Raw genomic sequence first — 24,249 nt, 5'->3', positions numbered from 1 at the left:
GAACTGTTGGCCGAAGAGGGTGGGAGAGGCGCTGGTGGGTTAATTTGGGGGTCCTCATCCTCGGCCAAACCTGCTGTGGGGTCTGGTGGAGACAGGGGCCCAGAGAGTCCCCCATTGCCTTGCCTGTGGACTGGGGGAGCGAAGGCAGGGGTTTGACGTGAAGAACCCGATCGGGCCCGGCTGAGGGAGATGCAACGCCCAGGCCTAGAGTGGGGAGTGCTCAACTCCCCAGGCCCCCTCCCCAGGCCCCCAGCCCCCCTCCTCCGGTCCCCACACAATGACAGCTGACGTGCCTCCTCTGGGCCGGTTTGGGTCAAGATCAATGTTTTATCCCCACAGCTCACTCTGCATTACAGATGACCCCCACCTCCCCACGCACTACTCCCCAACCTCTAGTGGGGGGCTCTTCCCCTCTCCCTGTTGGGGGCTGCATCTACAGGCCCGTCCCCAGCTCTGGATGGGCTCTACTGGGGTCTGGCAGGGGGAAGGGGGAGAGATGTCATGTAGCCAAGAAGAGTAGGAAAAGGTAGGGGGCTTGTTGGTGGGGATTGAATATATACAAACAGTCAACAGGTTCCCCGAGTGGCTTCAGGGAGTGACCTCCCACCCCCAACTCCGTACAAGCAAAGAGGCTGAGAACCCGGGCCCCACTAGAGAATGGTCCTGGGTGTCAGAAAATCAAGGGTTCTAATCCCAGCTCCACCACTTGCCTGCTGTGTGGTCTTGGGCAAATCATTTCATTTCTCTGTGCCTCAGTTACCTCATCTGTAAAATGGGGATTCAGACTGTGAGCCCCATGAGGGACAGGGACTGTATTCAACCTGATTTGCTTGTATCCACCCCAGCGCTTAGTACAGTGCCTGGCACATAGTAAGTGCTTAACAAATACCACAATTATCATTATTATTATTAAATACCCAACCTGGTCTCGCAGATCCAGGGGCAGTGGAGGGACCGCTATGTCCCTGCCGGCACTGGGGCTTGAGAGAGGGGAGGTCGGGAGGGATCCCAGCCCTATGCTGAATTCTGGTCCTTTAACCCCGCTTCCCTTAATAAACCCATCCGGGTCCTCTGGGACAACCTCCCTCCTTTGACCAGGGAGTGTGGCGCTCCGGGAGCCAAGAATTAAGGTCTCCTGGTCACTCAGGATGCTCCTGTCTGGCAGGAAATGTGAAATCTGAATTCGGTCCCTGGGCTGATTTGGGCAAACACTAATCTGCAGCCCTTCTTTAGGGAAGAGGAGAGGGTTCCCATGTTACCAAAGGTGGGGACAACTTGCTGGGATCCCCTGAAAGGGGCAACGACTGTTTATCCCTTAGAATGGGGCCACGGAGGTGGGAGGGTCACTGGGTCTCTCCCCATTTCCTTTCCAACAGCCAATCATGGGTCAGACAGCAGAAGCTGGGTGGGGGCAGGAAAGTGGTGTGAGGAGGGGGCTGTCCACCTCGCTTATGTGGCCCAGGTGGGTCTGTTGAGAGCAGGAGTGGTTTGGGTAGTGGGAGGGGGTGTTCTGAGCTGGGGGCCCTGAGTCAGCCTTGGTGGGAGAGGGCAGAATAGACCCCTACCCACCTCCAACTCTGCAACCCCATTCTTCCTCCTGGGAGAAGAGGACCAGCTTTGTGGGATCGATGTCAGGGCAGGGTGGAGGGGATGCAGAGAAGGGGCAGAAGAGACCCTGAAGGACACAGCTTGGAGGGGGCCGGCCTGGGGGCCCACGGGGGGAGGGGCCACTCCCAGGGCCCGTGACTCCACCAGTCCAGCCCCCTGGCCCACCCCAGGCCTCCCCAGAGATAGAGCAGCAACTGAATAGAGAGAAGCAGCGGGCACAGCTGGAAAAGGGGTTGGGGCTTCCGGGGCTTCCAGTGGCCGGGCTGGGCTCAGGGGGCCTCGTGGGAGCCAACGCCGGTGCCCTTGTTGACGTAGAACGGGCGGTAGTGAGACTGTGGGAGAGAAACCGAGCCAAAGGTCAGTTAGTCCTTGGTCCATCCCCTTCCCCTGCCTGCTCCTGAGAGCCGGGCTGCCCCCTGGTCCCTGACCCTTTGGTCCAGGCTGCCGGTGCCATCCCGCCCCCAAATTCTCCCCCAGCTCCAGTTTCTGGCCCGGATGGGTGGCTGGCCCGGGTTGCAGGAATGGGCAGAAAGACCACACCCCCACAGCACCAGGGAAGTATAGGGAAGCTCCACGTGCCTATCCTGTCCGGGCAACTCATTGAGCTGTCCGTGCCACAGTTTCCCCATCTGCCACTGGGAAGGAATGACTAAGTGACTTAAATCTCCTAGGGTCAAAGAGCAACTTATTTTCCCTCTGGAGCCAAAGTACTCTTCACCTCCTCCCACCACACACACACTCACACACACACATATCCCCCTCCTGTTCCCCACATGGACAAGTGATCCAGACTAAGGCCTCTCTGAGCAGCCCTGGTCCAGCCTGGGGAAAGCAGGGTGGGCAGTGCAGCCCTGCTCCCTCCCTGACCCCACCCTCGCCCAGAGCTCTGAGGAGCCCAGGCCCCATCCTGGGAAACCTCTCTCCCCTCAGGGTCTGGGGAGTAAGAAACGGCCTCTTCCCTCCGTGCCAGGAAAACCTTGGCACCAGACGAGGGGATGTGATTACCGAAGAAGCTACGGCCTAGGAGCGGCACAACTGGGCATAGGACCCAGGTGCCACTGCCTGAGCTTGTTGTGCTAAAGGCCTCGAATGGAATGGCCATTTGAAATATGAGGCCCGGTCCCCAGTCCGCTCTCCCCAGGCTCCGGGGCCTCCAGGTAGACAACCAAGACCCCTCCAGGGTCTCAGACTCACCAGCAGGGTCTGCTTGTTGGATTTCCAGGTCTGGGGCGGTGCCTTAGGGCTTTGGCTTCTAATGATGGATGGGTATCCTGGGAGGGGAGACAGCAGGCAAAGTTTAGGGGAGCAGTGGCTGGGGTGTCTGGGGGCCCTTCGTACCGAGATCAGGAGATGGGCCTGGGCAGCCATCCTCTCCAGAGGGATCGCTGCACTCCACACCACCACCACCGAAACGCAGCCACCTCTCGGGTGGGATGCGCCGGTCCGGGAAGGGAGGGAAGGAGGGGAGCCGAGGTCCAAGCCAGGGAGAGGAGATGTGGGAGAGGTAGAGGGGGCGAAGGGCGGAGGGGTGGGGGAAGGAAAACCGGCTCTCTCCAGCTCCCTGTTCTGATCTGTGAGGAAGGGCTGACCCGGCAAGAGGAGAGATGGGGTTCACCCAGAGTTCACAACACTGAACTACTCCGGAGTCCAGCCTCAGTTGGGGTTTCTGACAAATTTGTGGAATGAGTGGGAAGTGGGAGAAGGGCTGGGGGTTGCTGCAGCTTTTGGAGAGAATCCCCACCTTCCCCTTCCCTCCTCCGGGAATACTGTCTACTACAGCCTCCCAGTGCTTTTTCATTTTATAGAGGGAGAAACTGAGGCCCAGAGTGGTGGAGGCACCAGCCGGTCTGGGTTCAGGGGCATCTGAGCAGTTGAGCTGAGGCTTTGGAAGAGCCATGTCCCTTCCACGGTGCCCAGTCTGCCCCTCTCAGAGTCACCAGTGAGCACACGGAGCTTCACTCTGCAGGAGCTCGGAGCCACTTGGAAAACTGAAAAGTCACCTATGGCATGACTTGTCCACTGGGGGTGGCCCAAACAAGTCTCAGATGGGCAACAGGAGCTCCGGGCTGGCTGGGGTCAGGGACCAGTGGACAGTGGACAGGGACCAGGCCACCTCCCACCCAAAGCTCATTTTTAGGGGTCATTTAGGGTGAGGTGGGGGGATCCTGACGAGAGCTGGGAAAGAAATCTCCCAAAAAGAAGGGTGGAAATTGGGTGGGGAGGGGGCGCCTAGAGGGGCAGGGGGAAAAGGATGTCCATGGGTAACCAGAGTCCAGGTGGGGAAGGATTGAGGAATATTTGGGGGGAGGAAGAAGGGACCGGGACCCCCAGGAATTGGTGTGGAAGGAGGGAGGGGAAGGCTGCAGAAAGGAAGATTCCCCCACGTCCCTGCTGGAAAGAGGGAGGGGAAAAGCAAAGTCAAATGGGTGATACCGGCATTACTGTTAAACAGGCCGGGGTCCAGTGGTTTGGCAAATTCGGAGGCGGCCTGCCCCAGAGTGCCGAACTGATACGGGACTTTGCCACCACCGCCTCCGCCTGCTGGAAAAGAGAGAGCCGGTTAGGGCCGGCCGAGCTGTGCCGCTGCCAGCCCAGGAGGGGCGACGGGAAGGATTGGGCCGGACCCTCACTCTGGGCCTACGTGCCACGGAGCAGGGTCCACCACAGCCTGGTCTGGGGAGGGACAGGGAGGCTCCAGAAAGCAGGCCTGGGCCTGGGTCCATCTGCACAGAGCCAGGAGAGACTGGGGCCAGTTCTGGGGAGGTCCAGGAGTCTCTAGAGGACAGGGGGGCTTCTGAGTCCATCCTCTCCACGAGAACTGGTCCAGCTTCTGAGGAAAGAGTGCCAGTCTGTGCTCACTAGAAAGTTGGAGCGAGGCAGATCAGGAAGGAGTTGTCAATTGTTGGAAGGGGCCAGTCAGGACTGTAAGCTCCCTAAGGCCAGAGAATGTGAGTTTCACTTCTAATATACTCTCCCAAGGGCTCAGCACAGTGCTTCGCATTCAGGAGGAGCCCAGTAAGCCCCACTGATTGACTGATAGGGCTTTCAGGAGGGGCAGAGAGGGAGAGGTGGAGGGAACATCTGGCCAGAGGCAGAGACCCGGTCAGCGGAGCTCTGACCAGCAGGGAGACAGCTACCTTTCAGGGAGAAGGAAGAGTTGCCTTGGACCGTAGGTAAGTCATCGGAGGTCTGCATGGAGGAGGAATATTCCCACACACGGGAGGTGTAGTTCCCTAGGAGACAAGGAGAGTAGGAATCAAAGGCTGACTCGCTTGTTCCCTCTGCGAGGAGCTAACCTGACTGGGCATCAGGGACAACATAGAGAGCTGAGAGCTGGAGAGACCCCCTCCTGCATTCCTCCCCACCAGACTTCTCCATTAACCTCTGAAGGCCCCGGCTGTGGTCAGCCCCACAGTCCACTCAGTTTCCTGCTCCAGCACCTCCCACAGAACTTGAGGGGAGAGCAGAGGGAAGAGCAGGGCTGAGGGACTGAGGGCAGACTGGACCAGGGCAGTCGGCTCAGACCCAGTGAGTTCCTCTCCCGGGTCCCCGTGAATACATGGGCACCACTTCAGCGTGGCTCAGTGGAAAGAGCCTGGGCTTCGGAGTCAGAGGTCATGGGTTCGACTCCCGGCTCTGCCACTTGTCAGCTGTGTGACCGTGGGCAAGTCACTTCACTTCTCTGTGCCTCAGTTACCTCATCTGTAAAATGGGATTAAGACTGTGAGCCCCACTTGGGACAACCTGATTCCCCCGTGTCTACCCCAGCGCTTAGAACAGTGCTCTGCACATAGTAAGCGCTTAACAAATACCAACATTATTATTATTATTAACTTCTCTGAGCCTCAGTTACCTCATCTGTAAAATGGGGATTAACTGTGAGCCTCACGTTGGACAACCTGATTACCCTGTATCTACCCCAGCGCTTAGAACAGTGCTCTGCACAGAGTAAGCGCTTAACAAATACCAACATTATTATTATTACTTCCGAGCCGTGGAACTGGGCGGCAGGAGCCCGGAGATGAAGGCATCCTGTGCCATATCAGCACAGTAGCTGAAAACTGGACGGTCCAGTCGCCTGTTGTTGGATAGGGTTTCTCTCTATCTGTTGCTGAATTGTGCTTTCCAAGCGTTTAGTAGAGTGCTGAGCACCCAATAGCGCTCAATAAATAGGACTGAATGGATGAATGAAAAGCAGACGAATGGTCACTCTGCTTGTTCGCCTTGGGACTACTGCCCCCGAGTGGTCTCTGAGTGCAGCACACCTGTGCTCACCTTCCCTAATTTACTATTAGGAGATTTATGAATTTACAAAACACCCCGTTGCCTGGAGCACCAGCCAGCTAAGTACTGTCACAACATCCCTGGGGTGTGTGTTAGGGTGTGGATTCTTCTCCTGAAAAGGAGACCCAGAGAGGTTAAGGGGTTTGTCCAAGGTCACACCGCACTTCGGTCTGGGGAGCAAAACACCAGGCCCAGGGCACCCCCATGATATGAGGCTAGAGCTGCCACTCCTCCCCTCTTTCCTGCAAATCCCGTGATTCCCCAGCCTCTCACCATTGGGGGATGGTGCTGGGGACCTAGGGTTGGGTGACGGAGAAGGTCTTCTCTGACCTCTTAGGTCTAAAATGCCTCAGGGCCTCTTGGCTGGGTGTCTTCAAGACAGGGATTGAAAGGTACTACTGGGGTCACCTCATCCACCCCTTTGACACCCTTGGCTATCAGGGTTGGGGATCTTCTCGGTTAAAGCTCTTCTGAAAGGGGAGTCACTCTCCCCGCCCATTCCACTGCTTCATGCTTGTTTTATAGAGCTAGTCCCCTCAGCCCACAGCCTCTTCCTCTTCCTCCTCAGGGACTCTCTCTTCACCCTTCCGGTTCCTACCTTTGGTGCCATAGAGATTGTTGAAATTCTTCTGGTTGGTCTCCTTGGAGAGGCGGCTGGGAGAAGACGGCTGGTACGAGGTTCGGCCACCTGGGATGGGAACAGCCGTCAGCTGCGGGGGATGGCAGGGACCTGGGGGGCAGGCAGGGGTCCCCGGGGGATGGCCATGGGGGCTGAGGTGGTGGGTCTATCTGCCCAGACAGAGCTCAGCCCCCAAGCAGAGGCTGGTGATTGGGGCCTCCCATCAGGGAATCATCCAGCAGAGGGGTTGGTTGGGATGTGAAAGGTTCTGGGACCAGGATTTTCAGGCCTGGGGAGAAAGGATGGAGGATGAAGAGGAGTCTATCTGGGCTGGGCCAGAAATAGAGGGTCCGGAAGGTTGACACCTCAGGATTCAAGGGCTGCCTCTTCAAAGCCAGATGCCCTCCCGGGTGCTGGTCAGGAGTCCCTGGAAAAGGCTAGTTCTCTGCTGGCCCCCACCCCACTCTCATAGGCCCAGGTCTTCTTGTCTAACCTGGTCAGGGGGCTCCCCCAGAAAACACAGACAGACTCCTCACCACTAGTCCTCCTCTGGGTCATGCCAGGCTCTCTTGGATCCCTCCCTTGGGACTCTGGAGGGTGGGTGTAGCCACCATTCAGCAGGGAGCTGGTGACCCCGAGATGAGGGGCTCTAAAGATGGGGATGCAGAGGCCAGGGGTGATGGGCAGTGAAGGGGGCAGTGACAACCCAGTAAGAGCAGTCCCTGGTCAGAGAAGGTGGGTGATAAGAAGAAGGGAATCTGCCACACACCTTTTGGGGTGAGGTACATGGAATAGCGCTTCATGCTCTCAGGCTGGCTCCACTCCGCTGTGTAGTTGTTCAGGTAGCGGTGATCTCCTGGGGGAAAAGATGGGGGGGCGACCGGTTCAGTGCCTGGGTGGGGTTGAGGAAGGGTCTGCCCTGGGGCATCCCACATCTGGGCACCCATCTACCTGTGGTGTTCCTCCTCTCCCTGAGAGCAAAGCAAACCACATTCAATGCAATTCCTGCCTACAGGCCCCCCAAGTCCCTCCACTCACCCCTTCTCTGCAGGGGGCTTTGCTGCCCAGTCTGGTTTCTTTCCTTGGGGGCTTCGGTACTTCAGGGATTTTCACCCTTCCCTGCAGTGTTTACTGTTTCTCAGTCGATCAATCTGGGGTATTTATTGAACGCATACTGTGTGCAGAGCACTGTACTAAGCGCTTGGGAGAGGACAATGTAATAGAGTTGGTAGACACAGATCCCCCATCTGACTGGCACAGTCTCTCACTGGGCACTGGCACTAGGGGTTGTGAGAAGCGGGTAAGCACAGCCTCCGCCCCCCGACCCCAGACCAACAGTCCCTCTTCTAGACTGCAAGCTTGTTATGGGCAAAGAACACATCTACCAACTCTATTATACTGTTCCCTCCCAAGCCCTTAGTATAATGCTCTGTACTCAGTAAGCACTTGATAAATAATAGTGGTTATATTTAGTTATGTGCTTACTGTGTTTCAAGCACTGTTCTAAGTGCTGGGGTAGATACAAGATAATCAGGTTGGACACAGTTTCTGACCACACGAGACTCACAGTCTAAGTAGGAAGAAGAACAGGTATTAAATCCTCATTTTACAGATGAGGAAACTAAGGCACAGAGAAGTTAAACGACTTGCCCAAGGTCACACAGCATACAAGTGGCAGAGCTGGGTCTGAAATCTAATCCCAACTCCTCTGTCTCTCAGGTCCATGCTCTTTCCACTAGGCCACACTGCTTCTCGATAAATACCGACATATCATTGATTGATTGAGGGCAGGGACCGTCCCCTGGCACCCAGTAGAGAGTGAAGGCATAGGGGGTGGGGGTGGGGGAGTTCCTGCCTCCCCACCCCCCAAGACTGGCAGCCCCTCGAGTTCAGGTATCTGTGCTTCCCCTTCTCCTTCTGCTCCTCCCGGTGGCCTCCCTCTGCTCCTCTCTCTGCCCCTCCCTGTTAGTTGGAGGAGCTTGGAGCCGCCTCGAAGGGAAAACCAGAAAACCCAGAGTTAACAGCTCCCAGATCCCTGCAAGGCTGGGCATTGCTAATCCCGGGGGATCATCAACCTTCACACCCCGCTTCCCCCTCCCCTCCTCTCCACACCCCATTCCTGCCACCGGCGCCTTTCCCTGGAGCCTCCTCAGCCTGCCTTCTGGGAGCAAAGCCTGCCCAGAACTAGGTGCTCTGGGACAGATGGCAACTTGGGTGTTACACTGTATTTTCCCAAAAATAATAATAATTATGGTATTGGTTAAGTGCTTACTATGTGTGAGGCACTGTTCTAAGTGCTGGAGTGGATACAAGCAAATCGGATTGGACACAGTCCCTAACCCACGCGGGGCTTATGGTCTTAATCCCCGTTTTACAGATGAGGGAACTAGGGCCCAGAGAAGTGAAGTGACATGCCCAAGGTCACATAGCAGACAAGTGGTGGAACGGGTATTAGAACCCGTGACCTTCTGATTCCCAGGCCTGTGCTCTACCCACTCGGCCATGCTGCTTAGTACAGTGCTCTGCACACGTACGATGAACTGATTGACTGACCTGGTGGTCCCTAGGGGAATGAAGTCCCTGGTGCGGTCAGCCGGCAGGGAGGAGAGGGAGGAGCTGGACCTTCCTGCCTCTCTGACCGGCTTTGGGCCTCGGGCTCCTAGCAGCCCCAGGCTCTGGCTGAGGAACCTGCTGACAACCAGCTGTAAACAGCCCTGGTTCCCGGTGGGAAAAACCAGCAGTGAGGCCGGCAACGCCGAGCCCCGGGGCGGCAGGGCTGACATCAGCCAGCATTCTCCATCTTCATCGTCATCATCGTCATCGTGTGTGCCTTTATAGGGTTCCTGGGGCCGGGCCAGCCACGCCTGGACTGACTCAAGGCCATCAACCCTGACCTAGAAAACCAGTGGCTTCTGCCCCGGGGACCCCAGGCCCCACCCTCCCCACTGCAGGATCCTTCGCTCTGGACTGCTTGAGGGAGAGGGAGCCTCCTGAACCCAGTTTCTCACACCCGCAATGAGCCACCGATCACGGCCGGCTCCCTGGGCTCGGTGCGGACCGCCACTGGCCCTCCTTTTCAGGTCCCCGGGCCGGCCTGGTCAGTTGCCCCCCTACAGGGAGTATGGACGGGACCGTGCGTGGCTGATAGAATCGGGGGTCCCGTCCATAGAATGCATTACGCTGAAACGGGAGGAAAGGGGAACCCGTTTCAGGGTGACACCGATTTTGAAAAGGTCATTTCTCCTGGACACTGCAGATTGAACCCCCTCAAGGCATGTCCCCTTCACCCCCACCCCCCAGGACTAGAGCCTGAACCCTGGGCAGAGGCAGACGGCGGGACCCGGTCTCCTGGCAGTGGGGCCCAGACTACAGGAGAAATCTCAGCCATAAATGCTTTGGGCACGTGGCCCAGCGGTCAAAAAGAAAGCGCTGAGGCAGCAGGCCGTGAGGGCTGGGTTTTTACGGGCAGCAGAACAGTTATCGTTACGGGCACTTTCTCACGTTATGAAGAGAGCTCCCCAGCGTCCCCTAAGCTGGGGGACAGGGAGACTGCGATGAGTCACCCCGAGAGTCCTGCCCGGCAGCTCCCAAACTGCTACCTCCCCTGACTCAGCTCAACTTAGCAGAACGGCTGCTTTCCAGTAAACCTCCCGTTCTGGCCAGCGGAACTGCCAAGTCGGGACTCGTTTTGAACCCTAGTGGAAAGGGACCCGAGTCTGAGAGTCGGGGACTCGGGTTCTAATCCTGGAACTACCACCTGTCTGCTGTGTGACCTTGGGCAAGTTACTTCACTTCTCTGTGCTTCTGTCTCCTCTTCTATAAAATGGGAATTCAATACCTGCTCTCCTTCCCCTTAGACTGTGGCCCCCAGTGGGACAGGGGACCATGTTTGACCTGATAATCTTGTACCTCCCTCCCTCCCTCAGCGCTTAGTACAGTGTTTGGCACTGAACAAACAGCACAATCGAATGACAGCCTCGACACGGGCACCGATTTAGGCTGCTCATCCAGATGCGGATCCAGGCTCAGTCTTCTACACTACCCAGATATTCTCCTGGTCAGCCCAGCCACAAAATCCTGTGGCACATGGCTGTTGGCTGTACTCAAAGCAGTGTGGTCTAGAGGATAGAGCATGGGCCTGGGAGCTAGAAGCCCCTGGGTTCTAATCCAGATTCCGCCATTTGTTCGTTATGTGACCTCGAGTGAATCACTTCACTTCTCAGTGCCTCGGTTACCTCATCGGTAAAATGGGGATTCAGACTGTGAGCCCCATGTGGGACATGAACTGTGTCTGACCTGGTATCTACCACAGAGCTTAGTACAGTGCCTGGCACATAGCAAACACTTAACAAATAACATTTAAAAAAAGAAAAAGATACCTGTTGTCCCTATCTCTTAGACTGTGAGCCCCATGTATGACAGGGACCACATCCAATCTGAAGAGAAGCAGCATGGCTTAGTGGAAAGAGCATGGACTTGGGAGTCAGAGGACACGGGTTCTAATCCTGCTTTGGCCACTTGTCTGCTGTGTGTCCTTAGGCAAGGCACTTAACTTCTCTGTGCCTCAGTTACCTCATTTGTAAAATGGAGATTAAGACTGTGAGCCCCACGTGGGACAATCTGAATACCTTGTATCTTACCCCGGTGCTTAGAACAGTGCTTGACACATAGTAAGTGCTTAACAAATACCATAATTATTATTATTATCTGACTACCTTGCATCTGGCATAGTAGTTGGGCCATGGTAATTGTTTAAATAAGAACCACCTTTATTATTAGCAGGTATTAATAGAGTCATTTTGGGCCGTGAGGAGGAAAAGAGAAGGAAAGGGTGAGAGGAAGAGAAAGATTAAAAGAGGAATAAGGGATGACCATCTCTGCAAACAAATCCACCTGGCCCCATCTTAGATCCTGTTGGATCCGGATTCTAATCAAATGAGTCAGAATCTGGATTTTTCTAGAAGAGCTGGAATGTAGAATTGAGATTCTTGGGGAGGCGTGGATGGGGGCCCCAGGGGCTTGGCAAGATTGGGTCCAGGCACTGAGTTAGCAAGATAATGGGCAGGGTGGCGGGTTGGGAGGTTGGGGGTGGAGGTAGGGAGTGGGGCTGGGGACCCGGCTTTGACGCAGGAAGGTACCGTTCTCCATGTGGTTCCTCTCGATGAAGTTGCGGCTCAGGTCGGCCTTGCACATCTTCTCCACATGCCTCATACAGACGTTGAGCAGGTCATCCTTGAAGTTGCCTAGGGCCTGGCCCAGACCTTCCCCTTCCAGCAAGACGTTATAAGTGGGCAGAGATGGGGGGAGGGAGTAATTGCTCATCAGTGTCCCAAATTCCTGCAAATGAGAAGGGATGGCTGTTGGGGGTGGAGGTGGGCCCTGGCACCATCCCCCTCCCCATCCAGCAGATGATCCGGTTCATGCAAACTTCGTGGCACTCAATCAATGGTATTGATTATTAATAATAATAATAATAATAGTACTTGTTAAATGCTTACAATCTGCCAAGCACTGTTCTAACAGCTTGAGCGCTCACTATCTACAGAGCACTGTACTAAGCACCCTTTTCCTGATCCCTCCATCTTCTAACTCCGCTCCCTTCCCCTGTTCATCATCCACCCCACCTGTCATCAACCCTCCCCATTTCACTAACAACTGAATCCCCACTTTCTGCCGCCTCTGACTCTGGCTTGGACCTCCCCATCCTGGACCAAGGCTCTCCCTGTCTTTCAAGCCCTCTCGAAACTCCACCTCCCCCAGGAAGTCTTTCCCAGTAAATCTCCAGCCCCCACAAATCACACCAACATGACAGCTACACCCTTGCATGCCTGGATTGCCCTCTATCCTGGCCACTTATGCACACATGAATATCTATTAATGCCTGTCTCTTCCTCTAGACTGTAAGCTCAATGTGAGCAAGGAATATGTCTGTTGCTTTGTATTCTCCCAAGCACTTAGTCCAGTGCTCTGCACACAGTAAGCACTCAAATACGATTGAATGAATAAATGAATCTCCTGCAACTGACCCTCTCACTTCACTATCTATCTGACCCTGATTCTTCCTCCTGCTCCCTCTGTTTGTAAATCATTGTTGTCTTTCTACCCCATTGGCTTGTAAGATGATGGTATTTGTTAAGCACTTACTATGAGCCAGGCACTGGACTAAGCTCTGGGGTGGATACAAGCAAATTGAGTTGGACACAGTCCCTGACCCATGTGGGGCTTACAGTCTCTATCCCCATTTTACAGATGCGGTAACAGAGGCACAGAGAAGTGCTATTGTTATTGCTATTGTTCTTGTCTGTCCGTCTCCCCCGATTGGACTGTAAGCCCGTCAAAGGGCAGGGACTGACTCTAACTGTTACCGATTTGTACATTCCAAGCGCTTAGTACAGCGCTCTGCACATGGTAAGCGCTCAATAAATACTATTGAATGAAAGTGACTTGCCCGAGGTCATACAACAGACAAGCCATTGGAGGGCAGGAAACGGGTGTTCCCTACTGCTTCAAACTGTGCCCTACACTCAGAGGGTTTGAGAGGAACCACTGATTGATCAATCAATCTGGGGAGCCAGCTGAGCTCTGGATCCAGCCTGGGGTACAGAACAGCCTCGAGAGCCGATGGAGTCAGAGGTCCCAAGGCCCAAGAATCACTGAGTTCAGTCCCCTGTCTTTTCAATCCTTCAAACGTATTTATTGAGCTCTTACTGTGTGCAGAGCCCTGTACTAAACGTTTGGGAGACTAACCTATATCAATAAAAAGACACATTCCCTGTCCAGAACAAGTTTACAGTCTAGAGGGGGAGGCAGACATTAATAGAAAAGAGATTTGTTCATAAATGCTGTGAGGTTGGGAGGGAGGGAGGATGAAGTCAGAGCCAGTGAACATCTCAGTCTAGGTTTAAAGCTCTGTAGAGTTGGAGCTCCACTTTGTCTCCATTTCCAATATTAACAGTAGTAATAGTCTTTATTCAGTGCTTCCTGTGTGAGGAGCACTGTACTGAGCACTGGGAGGGAATATACAGGTGAGAATTAGGTGTGGTCCCTCTTCCTTGGGGCTGCTCATAATCCAGGGTTGAATAACAATTATTATTACTATTATTATCATTATTATGGTATTTGTTAAGTACTAATTATGTGTCAAGCATTGTACTAAGCTCTGGGGCAGGTACAGGATAATCAGGTACCACATGGGATTCACAGTCTAAGTAAGAAGAACAAGGATTGAATTCCTATTTTGCAGATGAGGGAACTGAGGCTCTGAGGAATTAGGTGACTTGCCCAAGGTCACACAGCATGTAAGTGATGGAACTGAGATTGAACCCGGGTTCTCTGACTCCCAGGTCTGTGCTCTACCCACTAGGTGAGGCTGCTTCTGTGAATCCTCCTAATTGTCAGGGAGTTAAAAATATTAATAATTTGTTAAGTGCTTACTATGTGCCAAGCCCTGTTCTAAGTGCTGGGGTAGATACAAGGTTATCGGGTTGTCCCACGTGGGGCTCACAGTCTTAATCCTCATTTTATAGATGAGGTAACTGAGGCACAAAGAAGCTAAGTGACTTGTCCAAAGTCATACAGGGGACAAGTGGCAGAGCCAGGATTAGAATCCAGGAACATCTGACTCCCAGCCCGAGCTCTTTCCACTGAGCCACGCTGCTTCTCTTCCTTCTAGCTAAGCCAAATCTCTCTCTCTCTCACTGCAAATTCATCCCATTTCCTGTGACTCAGTCCTCTGAGGACCTGAGAAATCCAGGACTATAAATTTGTTATGAGTAGGGAATGTATCTGCTAATTCTGTGGAATCATACTCTCTCAAGCACTTAAATATCATTGATTGATTGAATGATTAACTACCTCCTCCCTTCATAAAAAAATTCTTCACAGGAGAGGAGACAGTTCCCTTCAGAACCTTTTTCTCTGGGTGAAACACCCCAGTCTCTTTCACCTCTCCTCTGAAGACCTACTTTCCAGTGCCGTCATCACTGATGTGCTCAGCAGGGTGAGATTCCCCGTCCCGGCCCCCCTTGGACCCATGCGGGCAGGATGAGGCGGGGGACTCCTCCTTGGTTACCTGCAGGAAAAGCACCGAGTCGCTGATGCTTTGTAGTTGTTCTCGGGTCAGCTTGTCCTCGTGTAACAGCTTGGCCCGCTCGTCCAGAGCATCGACGATGATCTTGACCTGGTCCACGGCGTCCTGCTCCCGCTGCTCCAGGGCCTGCCTCACCTCATCCCGCTGCTTCTCCAGGTCCCGCACCAGGTCGCGGAAGTTCTGGTCCAGGATGGCTTTCTCGTTGGTGGTGAAGCTCTGGGGGGAAAGGGGAGGGAGGTTGGGGGAGGGACTCAGCCACTTGAAGGGAGCCCAGGGGCCAGAATCAACACAGCTCAACACACCCCACCCCTCCAGCACCACCACTGGCTGCTGCTCAAAGCAAAGTTGAGTCAAGCTGTTGGGAAGAGAATCAGTTGATGATTTAATTTACCTTGCTGAAAGAGGAGGCAGGCTGATAAATTGGGGACTTATTTGCAAGGCTGGGTTAAGACCCGTGGAGACATCAAGATCCCCTGGCTTCTCCTGGCCCCTCGGGAAATGGAATTAGGAGACAGGATGGAGTTGGGGAAAGCAGGAGTGGAAATGTGAGGGCAGGGAAGGGAAAGGAGAAGTGCCTCCTCCATCGCCTGCTCCAGGGGAGAGGAGAGGGGAAGGGAGTGCAGAATGGCTGTCTTTACCTTGATGCGGTCTTTTTCCTTCTGCCACTTCTCTGCTTCATCCTCTATCTCGATGATCTTCAGCTGCAGCTGCTCCTTTTGCAGGGCCAGCTCAGTCTAGATGGGGAGTCAAGAGCCACAATGAAGACAGCTGCCCACCTTAATAATAATAACTGAGGTATTACGAGCTAAACTCTGGAGTTGCTACCAAGCAATCGGATGAGGCACAGTCCCTGACTCTGGGTCTAAGGAGGAAGAACAGGCATTGAATTCCCATTGTATAGATGAGGAAACTGAGGCACCGAGAAGCGAAGGGACTTGCTCAAGGCCACACAGCGGGCAAGTGGTGGAACCGGGATGGAACCCAGAGAAGCTGTGTGACCTAGTGGATAAAGCACTGGGATTCAGAAGGACTTGGGTTCTAATTCAAGCTCCACCACTTATCTGCTGTGTGACCTTGGGCAAGTCATTTAAATTCATGTCTCAGATGCCTCATTTGTAAACGGATATTAAGACTGTGACCTCCATGTGGGACAGGAACTGGGTCTAACCCCTGTGCCTAGTACAGCCTGGCACATAGTAAGCTCTTAAAAAATGCCATGAAAACAAAATTCCCCCGAATCTCAGGCCTGGGTTGTTTTCACTAGGCCACACTGCTTCACCGTTGACCTATTTCATGGAGCGGGGGCAGTTTGGACATATTCTCCCCTGGGTGGGGGAGGTGAGAAGCCAAGCCAGGCCAGGAATTGACTTTACAAGGAAGGAAAAAGAAAGAAAATTGTGACTTTCCCTCCATCTTGCAGGGAAGGTGGTTCCCAAACAGGGCTTGGAGCCTTTACAGGGCTGGGAGGGAAGAACCTTGTTTACAGGTTTGCCCGGCTGGCTGCACCCCTTCCCCCACCCCCACCCACCCCCTCCGCCACCGCTGCGAGGCTCAGAGACCCAGCCCAGGGAGGGGCTCTCAGCAATAACAGTCTCTGGTGGAATGGAGGAATGACGTCCGGGGAGTTTGGAAATTGGGTGTCGGGCTTGCCTGCTGGCGGGCTGGAAGTCTGTCTGGGCAAGACGGGGAGCCAATTAATGGGAAGGTGACACATGTTCTCCAGCTTTGACAGTCGGCACTTTTGGCGTCCATAGGAGGGGTTGGGAGGATGGGGAGGGGACCAAGGTGTTGTAATGGGGCGAGGAGGCTGGTGGGGCTTGGTGGGGGATAGGGAGCGGCACGGTTTGGGTAGTGGTGGAAGATGGGGCCGTCTCCACGACCCCCACTTGTGGAGGTTGGCTATCCATTGGCCCAAAGCATTATCCTCCTGGCCCCTGGAGATGGCCCAAATCAAGGGCCCTATGGGGCTCCTAATTCTCCCCCGCCCCCCCCCCCCAATCCCTCCTGTATTAGCCTGGGAATCTCTCTAAACCCTCCCTCTTCCCAGTCCTTCGCTACCACACCTGAGGTATGGTGGCATGGAAGCCCAACCCAGGAAAGACACAAACCACTAGGAATGAGAACTACCCCGGGCTGCCCCAGGCTATCACTGGGGGTTCAGTGGGGAAGGAGACCCTGCTCCTGGTCCCACAAACTCCAGCCTCCTGGGCTCAAGGAGAGACCAGCTGAGCAAGAACTCTAATTGTTCAGCTGATCCAGATAAGAGATGCAAGGGAAGTGAGTCCCAGGGCCCGGAGGACTGGGTGGATACCAGAGGGCCTAGCTCAGAAAACAAGAGCCTCCCACCCCAGGGCTTGGGGAGATCCTGGGGTTTGGGGGATCTGTCTGAGTCACTTGTCCCTCCCCCTGCCTCCTCTTCAGCAGGCTACCCTAGCCCTAGTCTGAAGTTTCGCTTCCTCTGAAAAATCTCCAGGCTCTGACAGAGAGTGAGGGGTTCCGGGAGAGGCTGTTTGCAGGCCAGTGTTGGTTAGAAGACCCTGACATAGGCCCCAACCCTGGCCTTAGCCAGAGAAAAGGAGAAAAAGGGAAGAGTCAAGTAGCCCGGTCCAGGGTTCAAAGGACAAGCTGGACCCTTTGGCCAGATAGGCTGGCGTGGACTGCCACTTTGCTCCCGTGAGACTGGAAGCTTTTTGTGGGCAGGGAACATGTCCCTTGCTTGTTTGGCATTTCCCAAGTGCTCAGTTCAGTGCCCTGCACCTAACGGGCACTCGATAAAAATGATGACTGTGACTCCTGAAGTCAGGGCACGGCTTTCTGCCCCCACCCCACAACCTGGCCCCTCTTTTCACTCCCCAACCAGGAGAAAAATCTGCCTGGCCTAATGGGGCCGAATGGGTGGTCTCTCCCACCCCAGGAGAAGTGCAGCCTCTCTTTCTGCCCCCCAACACTGGTCTGCAGGGGCAAAGACTTCCCAACCTGAGTGCCCCTGACCCGACCCAGCCCGAATTTGTCAGGACTCGCTCCCTGTCCCCAGTAGTAATAAAACAGTGCATGTGTAGGGTGCTTGTTTTATTTTCCAAAGCACTTTCACACCAATGATCTCATTTCATCCTCAAACATCCCTATGAGGCAGGGTGGAGCAGGCACTATTATTCCCATTTTAAAGAGGTGGAAACTGAGGACCAGAGAGGTTTAGTGACTTGTGCAAGGTCACACAGCAGGCTGGTGGCGTCAGACCTGGGCCTTGAACTCAGGTATCCTGACTCCCAAGCCTCCTATTCTTACCACAAAATGATATTACTCCTTCCATAAAGAGCTCTGCATCCTGCCTGCCTATTTCCACGGTTTGTCTGGGCCAGATTCGCATCTCTGCCTGAATCTGAGAGACAAGCCAGCTGGCTGCATCAGGAACCTGGCAGGTCCCTCAGGAGATAATGGTAATAATAATAGTAATAATGATGATGATGATGATAACCACCGTGATATTTGTTAAATGCTTACTATGGTCCAAGCACTGGGCTACATGCTGGGGTAGACATCATTCAGCTCCCCTCCTCCTTCTCCTCTCCCACCCGAGAGCTAAAGCCTAAGCCCCTGCCACCCCCCTGCCACCCCTCTTAGTATTTATAGCATTTGTTAAGCATTATTATGTGCCGGGCACTGTACGAAGCACTGGGGTAGATAAACAATAAACAGGTTGACACACTTCATTTTCCACATGGGGCTCACAGTCCTAATCCTCATTTTACAGATGAGGTAACTGAGGCCCAGAGAAATGAAGTGACTTGTCCAAGGTCACACAGCAGACAGGTGACAGAATGGGGATTAGAACTCAGGTCCAATCTGACTCCCAGACCCATGCTCTCTCCACTTCGCCATGCTGCTTCTCGTCTCTCCTGTCCTCCTCAGCCCCGACCGCACTCTCCCCTCCAGACTCCCACCCTCCTGGAATCTCTTTCTTGGCTCTTGGGTGTCAGGCTGGGACCTCTCCCTCAGCCCTCTGGGCTCCACCCCAGCCTACACCTTCTTTCTGATCCCCCCCTTCCCACTTCCCTCTCTGGGCCCTGCCTGGGCCTGCCTGCCTGCCCGCCTGCCCGCCTGTCTCTAAATGCTCTCTTTGTTCGCCTTCTCCCACACTCACCCGCGTTGGCCGCTCCGCCCTCCACTGCCTTCACATCCCACCTCACCCGCCTTCTGCACCCTGTGGCTTAGCCATGGCTCCAGCCCGGACAAACGGACCGGCCCCAGGCTAGTGCCGGAGTCCCTCAGCGGCCCCTGGCCGTCCTGGGTGGTCATGACTTGCCCGGCCAGAAGGGGAGGCAATGTCGGCTGGTGGTTCTGACCTCTAGGCTGTGAGCTGGAGGCCTGAGTGGGCTGGATTGCTCTACTGGCCCCCCACCCCAGAGGGGTCTGTTGACCCCAGGAACCGGGGGCTGATGCTGGTGTTAAATGGTTTGTTCCCAGACGGAGTTGAGACCCTTTTGATCTCAGGGGAGAGAGGGTGAAGGGGGCTTTGGGTCCACCCCAAAATCATCTGGCTGGGTGAGGATGCCAGCCACCTCTAGAGTGGGTAAGGGGTCTTGCTCCCGGACGAGGCAGGGGAATAGATGCAATGAGTGACCCAGGCGAAGGCTTTGCCACATGGAAGGGCTCAGGTCTGGATCGGCCACTTTCATCTCCAGACCCTAAAGTACATTCGTGGTCCTGCACCATTCAATACCCCAGCCTTGGGGAGCTGTACTCTGATATTTTTGACCTTGCTAGTTGTAAATATGCTTATGTACATCTCCGTTAGTCTGTAAGCTCCTCGTGGGCAGGAAACCTGTCACTTTGCTATTCTGTACTCCTCATGTGCCTAGAACAGTGCACTCTGTCTAATTCTCACCTATTCCTTCCCAGTGCTTAGTAACTAATTCATAATTAATAATGGCACTCATTAAGTGCTTACTATGTGCCAGGAACTGTGCTAAGCGCTGTGGTACATACCGGGTTGGACACAATCCATGTCCCACATGGGACTCACAGTCTTAATTCCCATTTTACAGATGAGGTAAATGAGGCGCAGGGAAGTGCAGTGACTTGTCCAAGGTTACATAGCACACAAACACAGAGCTCTGCTCACAGTAAGTGCTTAATAAATATTACTACTACTAAATAGGGGCACAGTAAATGCTGCTACTACTCCCTATGATCACTGCCACTACTGCTAAAGACTTGCTCAGGGTCGTCGGCACAGGATCAAGGCCCAGCAGGAAGGTCCCCGGGGCTCAGAGGAGGATGTGGCAGGATTCATGGGTCCCACATTCGCAGCCATTTCCGTCATCCCAGGCTTGCGGAACCTGTTCGGGGACCGGGCCACGGGGCTGGAGTTGGGAACTGGAGAGAGCAGGAATGGAGGGGTCCCGATCCTCCTCCGGCCTCAACCCTCCCCACCATCCAGGCCAGCTCCTGAAGCCAGGGACAAGGTGAGAGCAGAGCTGCCCTCGTGACTGACAGTCTGCCCTTAAGCACTAATCTGACTGCAGAGCAGGACTCGCCCGTCCTGAACCCTGCTCTGGGGAATCATTTTAGCTGGAGAAATAGAGGCGGGAGGCCAGCCAAACATACCCAGATCTGCCTTTGACCGCCTGGGCTTGCAGCAGAAGCGGTTGTAACTTTGTTGTGGGGGCAGGCAGAGTTGTGATCCTTAAGCTGCGGGCACCCAGGGAGGGTAAAGTGGGCAGAGCTGTAAACTCTGGGCTGAAGACAGCCGGGGGATGCACAGGGGGTGGAGCTGTGAGCTCTGGGCTGAAGGCAGCTCAGGGACAGTGGGCAGAGCTATGATTTCTGGACTGAGGACATCTGGAGGAGGCACAGCAGGCAGAGGGTGGGTTAGCCAGCTATTAAAGTTGGTGCTAGAAGACCAGAACAGGGAGTGGGGATGAGTCTCCCTAGGGTGGGTGGAACCAGGTGTGGAAGATGCCTGAACAAACAACAACAAGAGCAGACAGATTTTCAAAGTGACTCGATTGGCCCTCAGCCTCAGTGGAGAAAGAGGAAGAGGAGGAGGAGATTATGGGAGAGCCTCTGCTTTCAGCCTCCTCTGATGTCCTTCCTGCCAGGGGCCTTGGTACAGAGAGTTGAACCTTCTCTAAGGCAGGGGGTGCCAGGGCTGTGGGGCCAGGGTAGCCGGATGGGAGAGGACAGTGAGGATCCCAAGTGTCTGGAAGACCTCTGCCTCTCCCCGTCCCCACGGGAAATCCCAGCAGCAGACCTGGACCAGCCCAGATCCGATCCCTCTGAAAGATGCAGGCTGATCACTCAGCCCGTCCACAGGGACCTCGGCTGGAGTGGGACGGGGGGAGGGGGATGGGAGGTCCTAATGCGGAACCTTGCTTCTCGGTGAATGGGAGTGAAAACCCAGCATCTCCCACCTGCAGGATTTGAGAGAAGACCACAGCTCCCAAGCAAGGTCTCTGAACCAGACTCCACGCCCCTCCGCCCCCCAACCCTCCATCACACTGACATGCTCACACACATATTTACCCATATAAACACACAACATTCACACACACAGGCACACCCTCAGGCACACATTCACTCCAAAAAACACACACACACTACACCTTCACACATAGTTAACCTCACACACGTACATATACGCAGACACTCAGATAGACACCCTCCCCCAACGAACACACACACAAACACACACTCATTAACATATACACAATGATCTCACACATAGACATACTTGCAAACACTTGTAAAGACACCCTTCCCCTCCACACACACAACACACACCCATAAACATTTACACACTCATAAATACATAGAAACTACATGCTCACAGAGACTCACTCATGCACATACACAGACACCCTCACACACATATGTATTCACAGACACTCAGTTAGGCACCCTCCCCCACCACACACACAGGCACTCATGCCCGTCCACAACCCGAGAACCCCAGATCGTCCCAGAGAGGCTCCCAGGTTGCTCTCAGTCTTCCCAGTCTTCCCACCAAATGTCCCTGGATCCCCACTCCCCCAGTGGTGGGGCCAAAGCTTTGGGAGATTCAGGCCCCTCAGAGAAGTGGCCTGGTGACAAGTCTGGGCCCAGGGTAGTGTGCCTCCAAAGCTCAAATTTGCTGTGTGACTAATCGGAGGGGTACCCCAGCCCCTCTCTGAGCTTCCCCTTTCTGGGACCCCAGCTCCAGCCAAGGACGCCCCAGAGTCTGAGCACCAGACTTCCCACCCCAGGCCCTACCCTGGGCTGGGCCGGCCCCCGCGGTCTCATAGGGGCTGGTGGCTGGAGCTGGCTAACGGGGAGGGGAGGGCAGGGGGTGCATAAAGGGACGGAGGGGGAGCATGATACCTCTTTCTCAGCCTTGGCCTCTTCCACGGTGACAGTGCCGTGGTTCTTGTGCTCCTGGAACATACACAGGTAGCAGATACATGTCTGGTCCGTCTGGCAGAAGAGCTCCATGGTCTTGCCGTGCACGGGGCATTTCCGCGCCTCGAAGTCCCTGATGGGGTCCAGCAGCTGGTGGTCACGGAAGGCTGCGCCCTCCAGGTGGGGCTTGAGGTGGACCTCGCAGAAGGAAGCCTGGCACACCAGGCAGGACTTGACCGCCTTCTGCTTGTTGCTGATGCAGGAGTCGCACAGGATCTCCTCCTGGCTGGCCTTGGAGCGGGAGAGGGGCCCCGCTTCGGCCCTGGGGAAGCTATTCCGTCGCCCCTCCCCGCTGGGCTCCACGATGGACACCGTGGGCTTCCGGCCCTCCTTGGTCTCAGAGAAGAGGGGCTTGCGGAGGCTCCCCTTGTCGGTGAAGGTCACGGGGGGCTTCTTGGACCCACCCAGCTGGAGCCCGGCATACGGGCTCCTCTTGGCCTCCGCGGACTCGACGCTGAAGTAGTTGGAGGTCTTATCGTCCACGGACTCCACGAACTGGATGATGGGCCTCCTCCACTCGTTCCCCAAGAAGAGCGAGCTCTTCCCCTCACCCTGCTTCATTGGGCTGCCGGGACCTTGGACATCAGCCGCCTCCCCTCCCACCCCGTTGGAGGCCTGGGCCCCCTTGAGATCCGCCTGGCTGCCATTCTCCAGACCCCCGTTGGGGCCTGGGGGGCTCCGGGCATCTCGGGCCTCCGTCCCGGCCCCGTTGACCCTCGTGGCCTCTCCGGTTTCCATCCTGGCTCTCTCGGGGGAGGGAGACTCTCGGTCAGCGGGGAAGCGGACCGGGCCAGGCAGCTGTCTCGGCTGAGAATGGAGTCAGGAGCAGAGACGCCGGGAGGACACACCTGAAGCTTGGTGGGGGAGGAGGAAGAGAAGGAGGAGGAGAAGTAGGCGGAGGAGGAGGACGACGACGACCAGGAGGAGGAGAAGGGGAGGAGGAGCACCTCATTCAGCGGTGTCATCAGAGACCCTGTTGGACAGCTAATTAGAAAGGAGGCCCACACCCAGACACATTCATCGCTAACCTGGGTTTTGAAGAGAAGAGGTTTTATTTTTTTTCAAGGAGCGTTCAATTATTTTCCCCAACCCGGTAACCAGTCCAGCCGCTTTCTTCAAACATGATTCCTCCTCCTAATGAAGAGGAGACATAGCGCGCCCCTCGCCAGGTTGGGGAGGTTCAGAGAGAACCCCATGGGTTGTAAAGGCTGCTAATTGAGTCACAAAAGCCCATCTGCCCACGTCTTTGGCAACATTCTGGATTTCCAAGGAGGAGATTCAGGGGCGGGGGAGGGAGTCAAGGGATCCGCCGTCCTCATCTCCTTTCTCTTCCATTTTTGACTCTGGAGGGTCCCCGGATCCACAAATGGCAGGCTCCACCTCAAAGGAAGGGCCGGTCACCAGGGAAAATCCTTCGAGGATGTATCGGTCTGGAAAGGAGGTCGGCTCCAGTGGGAGGAGGAGACGGGGAGACCGGGAAGGAGCTAGTAGAATCGGCATCCTGGCCGGGGTCGAAGTCAGGGTGGACTGGTACCAGAGCCGGCTCATCAAGCGTCCCCGTGATGATTTTTTGCCCCACTACAGGAGCTGGGAGAGTCTCAACAGGAGGAGGCTTTCAGTCTCTGTGAAATAGAAGCTTTGAACCAGACTAGCGACGGCTGAGTCCCTTCCCATAAACCCCAGAGTCACTCGTTCTGGTTACCGAAGCGTCTTCCCATCCGTGGCCTGTGAGATGGGGAGCCACGGACGGTGGGGTTCTGCTCTGGGAGGATGGGCTGGGGAGAATGCATGACCCACAACTAACCCAGGATGGGGTGAATGTACCCAGTTAGGTTTGTCTATGTGCGTGTGGGTCTGAATGTATATATGTGTGTATCAATCAGTCATGCCTATTGAGCACTTACTGAAGGCAGAACACTGTACTAAGCCTTGTCTTTCCACCTAAACCCAGTCCTCCCCTTGTCTTTCCCAACATTTTAGACAATACCATTATATTTCCTCTCTCTCAACCCTTTAACTTTGGCATTGTCCTCGACTCATCTCTCTCATTCAACCTACATTTTCAGTGTCGTCAGATCCTGCCTGTTCACAACATCCTGCCTGTTCACAACATTGATCAATTCCACCCTTTCCTCTCCATCCAAACTACCACCACGCTGATCCAAGCACTTGGCCTATCCCATCTTGACTATTGCACCTGCCTTTTCTCACC

General features: G+C 54.9%; 1 protein-coding gene across 2 annotated transcripts; it reads right to left on the bottom strand.

Moving 5' to 3' along the window:
• Positions 1-1,825: 1,825 nt before the first annotated feature.
• TRIM29 (tripartite motif containing 29) lies at positions 1,826-23,701 on the bottom strand. 2 transcript variants are annotated; one of them, XM_029074661.2, is made up of 10 exons: positions 21,960-23,701; positions 15,239-15,334; positions 14,583-14,816; positions 11,650-11,848; positions 7,281-7,367; positions 6,491-6,580; positions 4,746-4,841; positions 4,042-4,149; positions 2,803-2,879; positions 1,826-1,940 (listed from the first exon to the last, which is right to left on the bottom strand). In XM_029074661.2, exons 1-10 carry the CDS (start codon positions 22,773-22,775, stop codon positions 1,878-1,880), a joined length of 1,866 nt encoding a protein of 621 aa, XP_028930494.1. In that variant the 5' UTR covers positions 22,776-23,701; the 3' UTR covers positions 1,826-1,877. The 2 variants fall into 2 exon arrangements, with proteins under 2 accessions (XP_028930494.1, XP_039769602.1); XM_039913668.1 differs by lacking the exon at positions 4,042-4,149 and having other exon boundaries at positions 21,960-23,700.
• Positions 23,702-24,249: the final 548 nt, after the last annotated feature.

Source organism: Ornithorhynchus anatinus, chromosome 11, assembly GCF_004115215.2.
Source record: "Ornithorhynchus anatinus isolate Pmale09 chromosome 11, mOrnAna1.pri.v4, whole genome shotgun sequence".
Taxonomy (NCBI): Eukaryota; Metazoa; Chordata; class Mammalia; order Monotremata; family Ornithorhynchidae; genus Ornithorhynchus; species Ornithorhynchus anatinus.
This window is presented reverse-complemented; position numbering and strand designations above follow the sequence as displayed.

What these genes read in the sequence shown, in the direction of transcription:
- TRIM29 (XM_029074661.2), bottom strand. Translation starts at nt 22,775, where the DNA reads ATGGAAACCGGAGAGGCCACGAGGGTCAACGGGGCCGGGACGGAGGCC. An exon ending in AGGAAAAAGACCGCATCAAG is followed by an intron (nt 14,817 to 15,238) that starts GTAAAGACAGCC and finishes CTTTCCCCCCAG; the next exon opens with AGCTTCACCACCAACGAGAA. An exon ending in GAGGAACCACATGGAGAACG is followed by an intron (nt 7,368 to 11,649) that starts GTACCTTCCTGC and finishes CTTTTCCCCCAG; the next exon opens with GAGATCACCGCTACCTGAAC.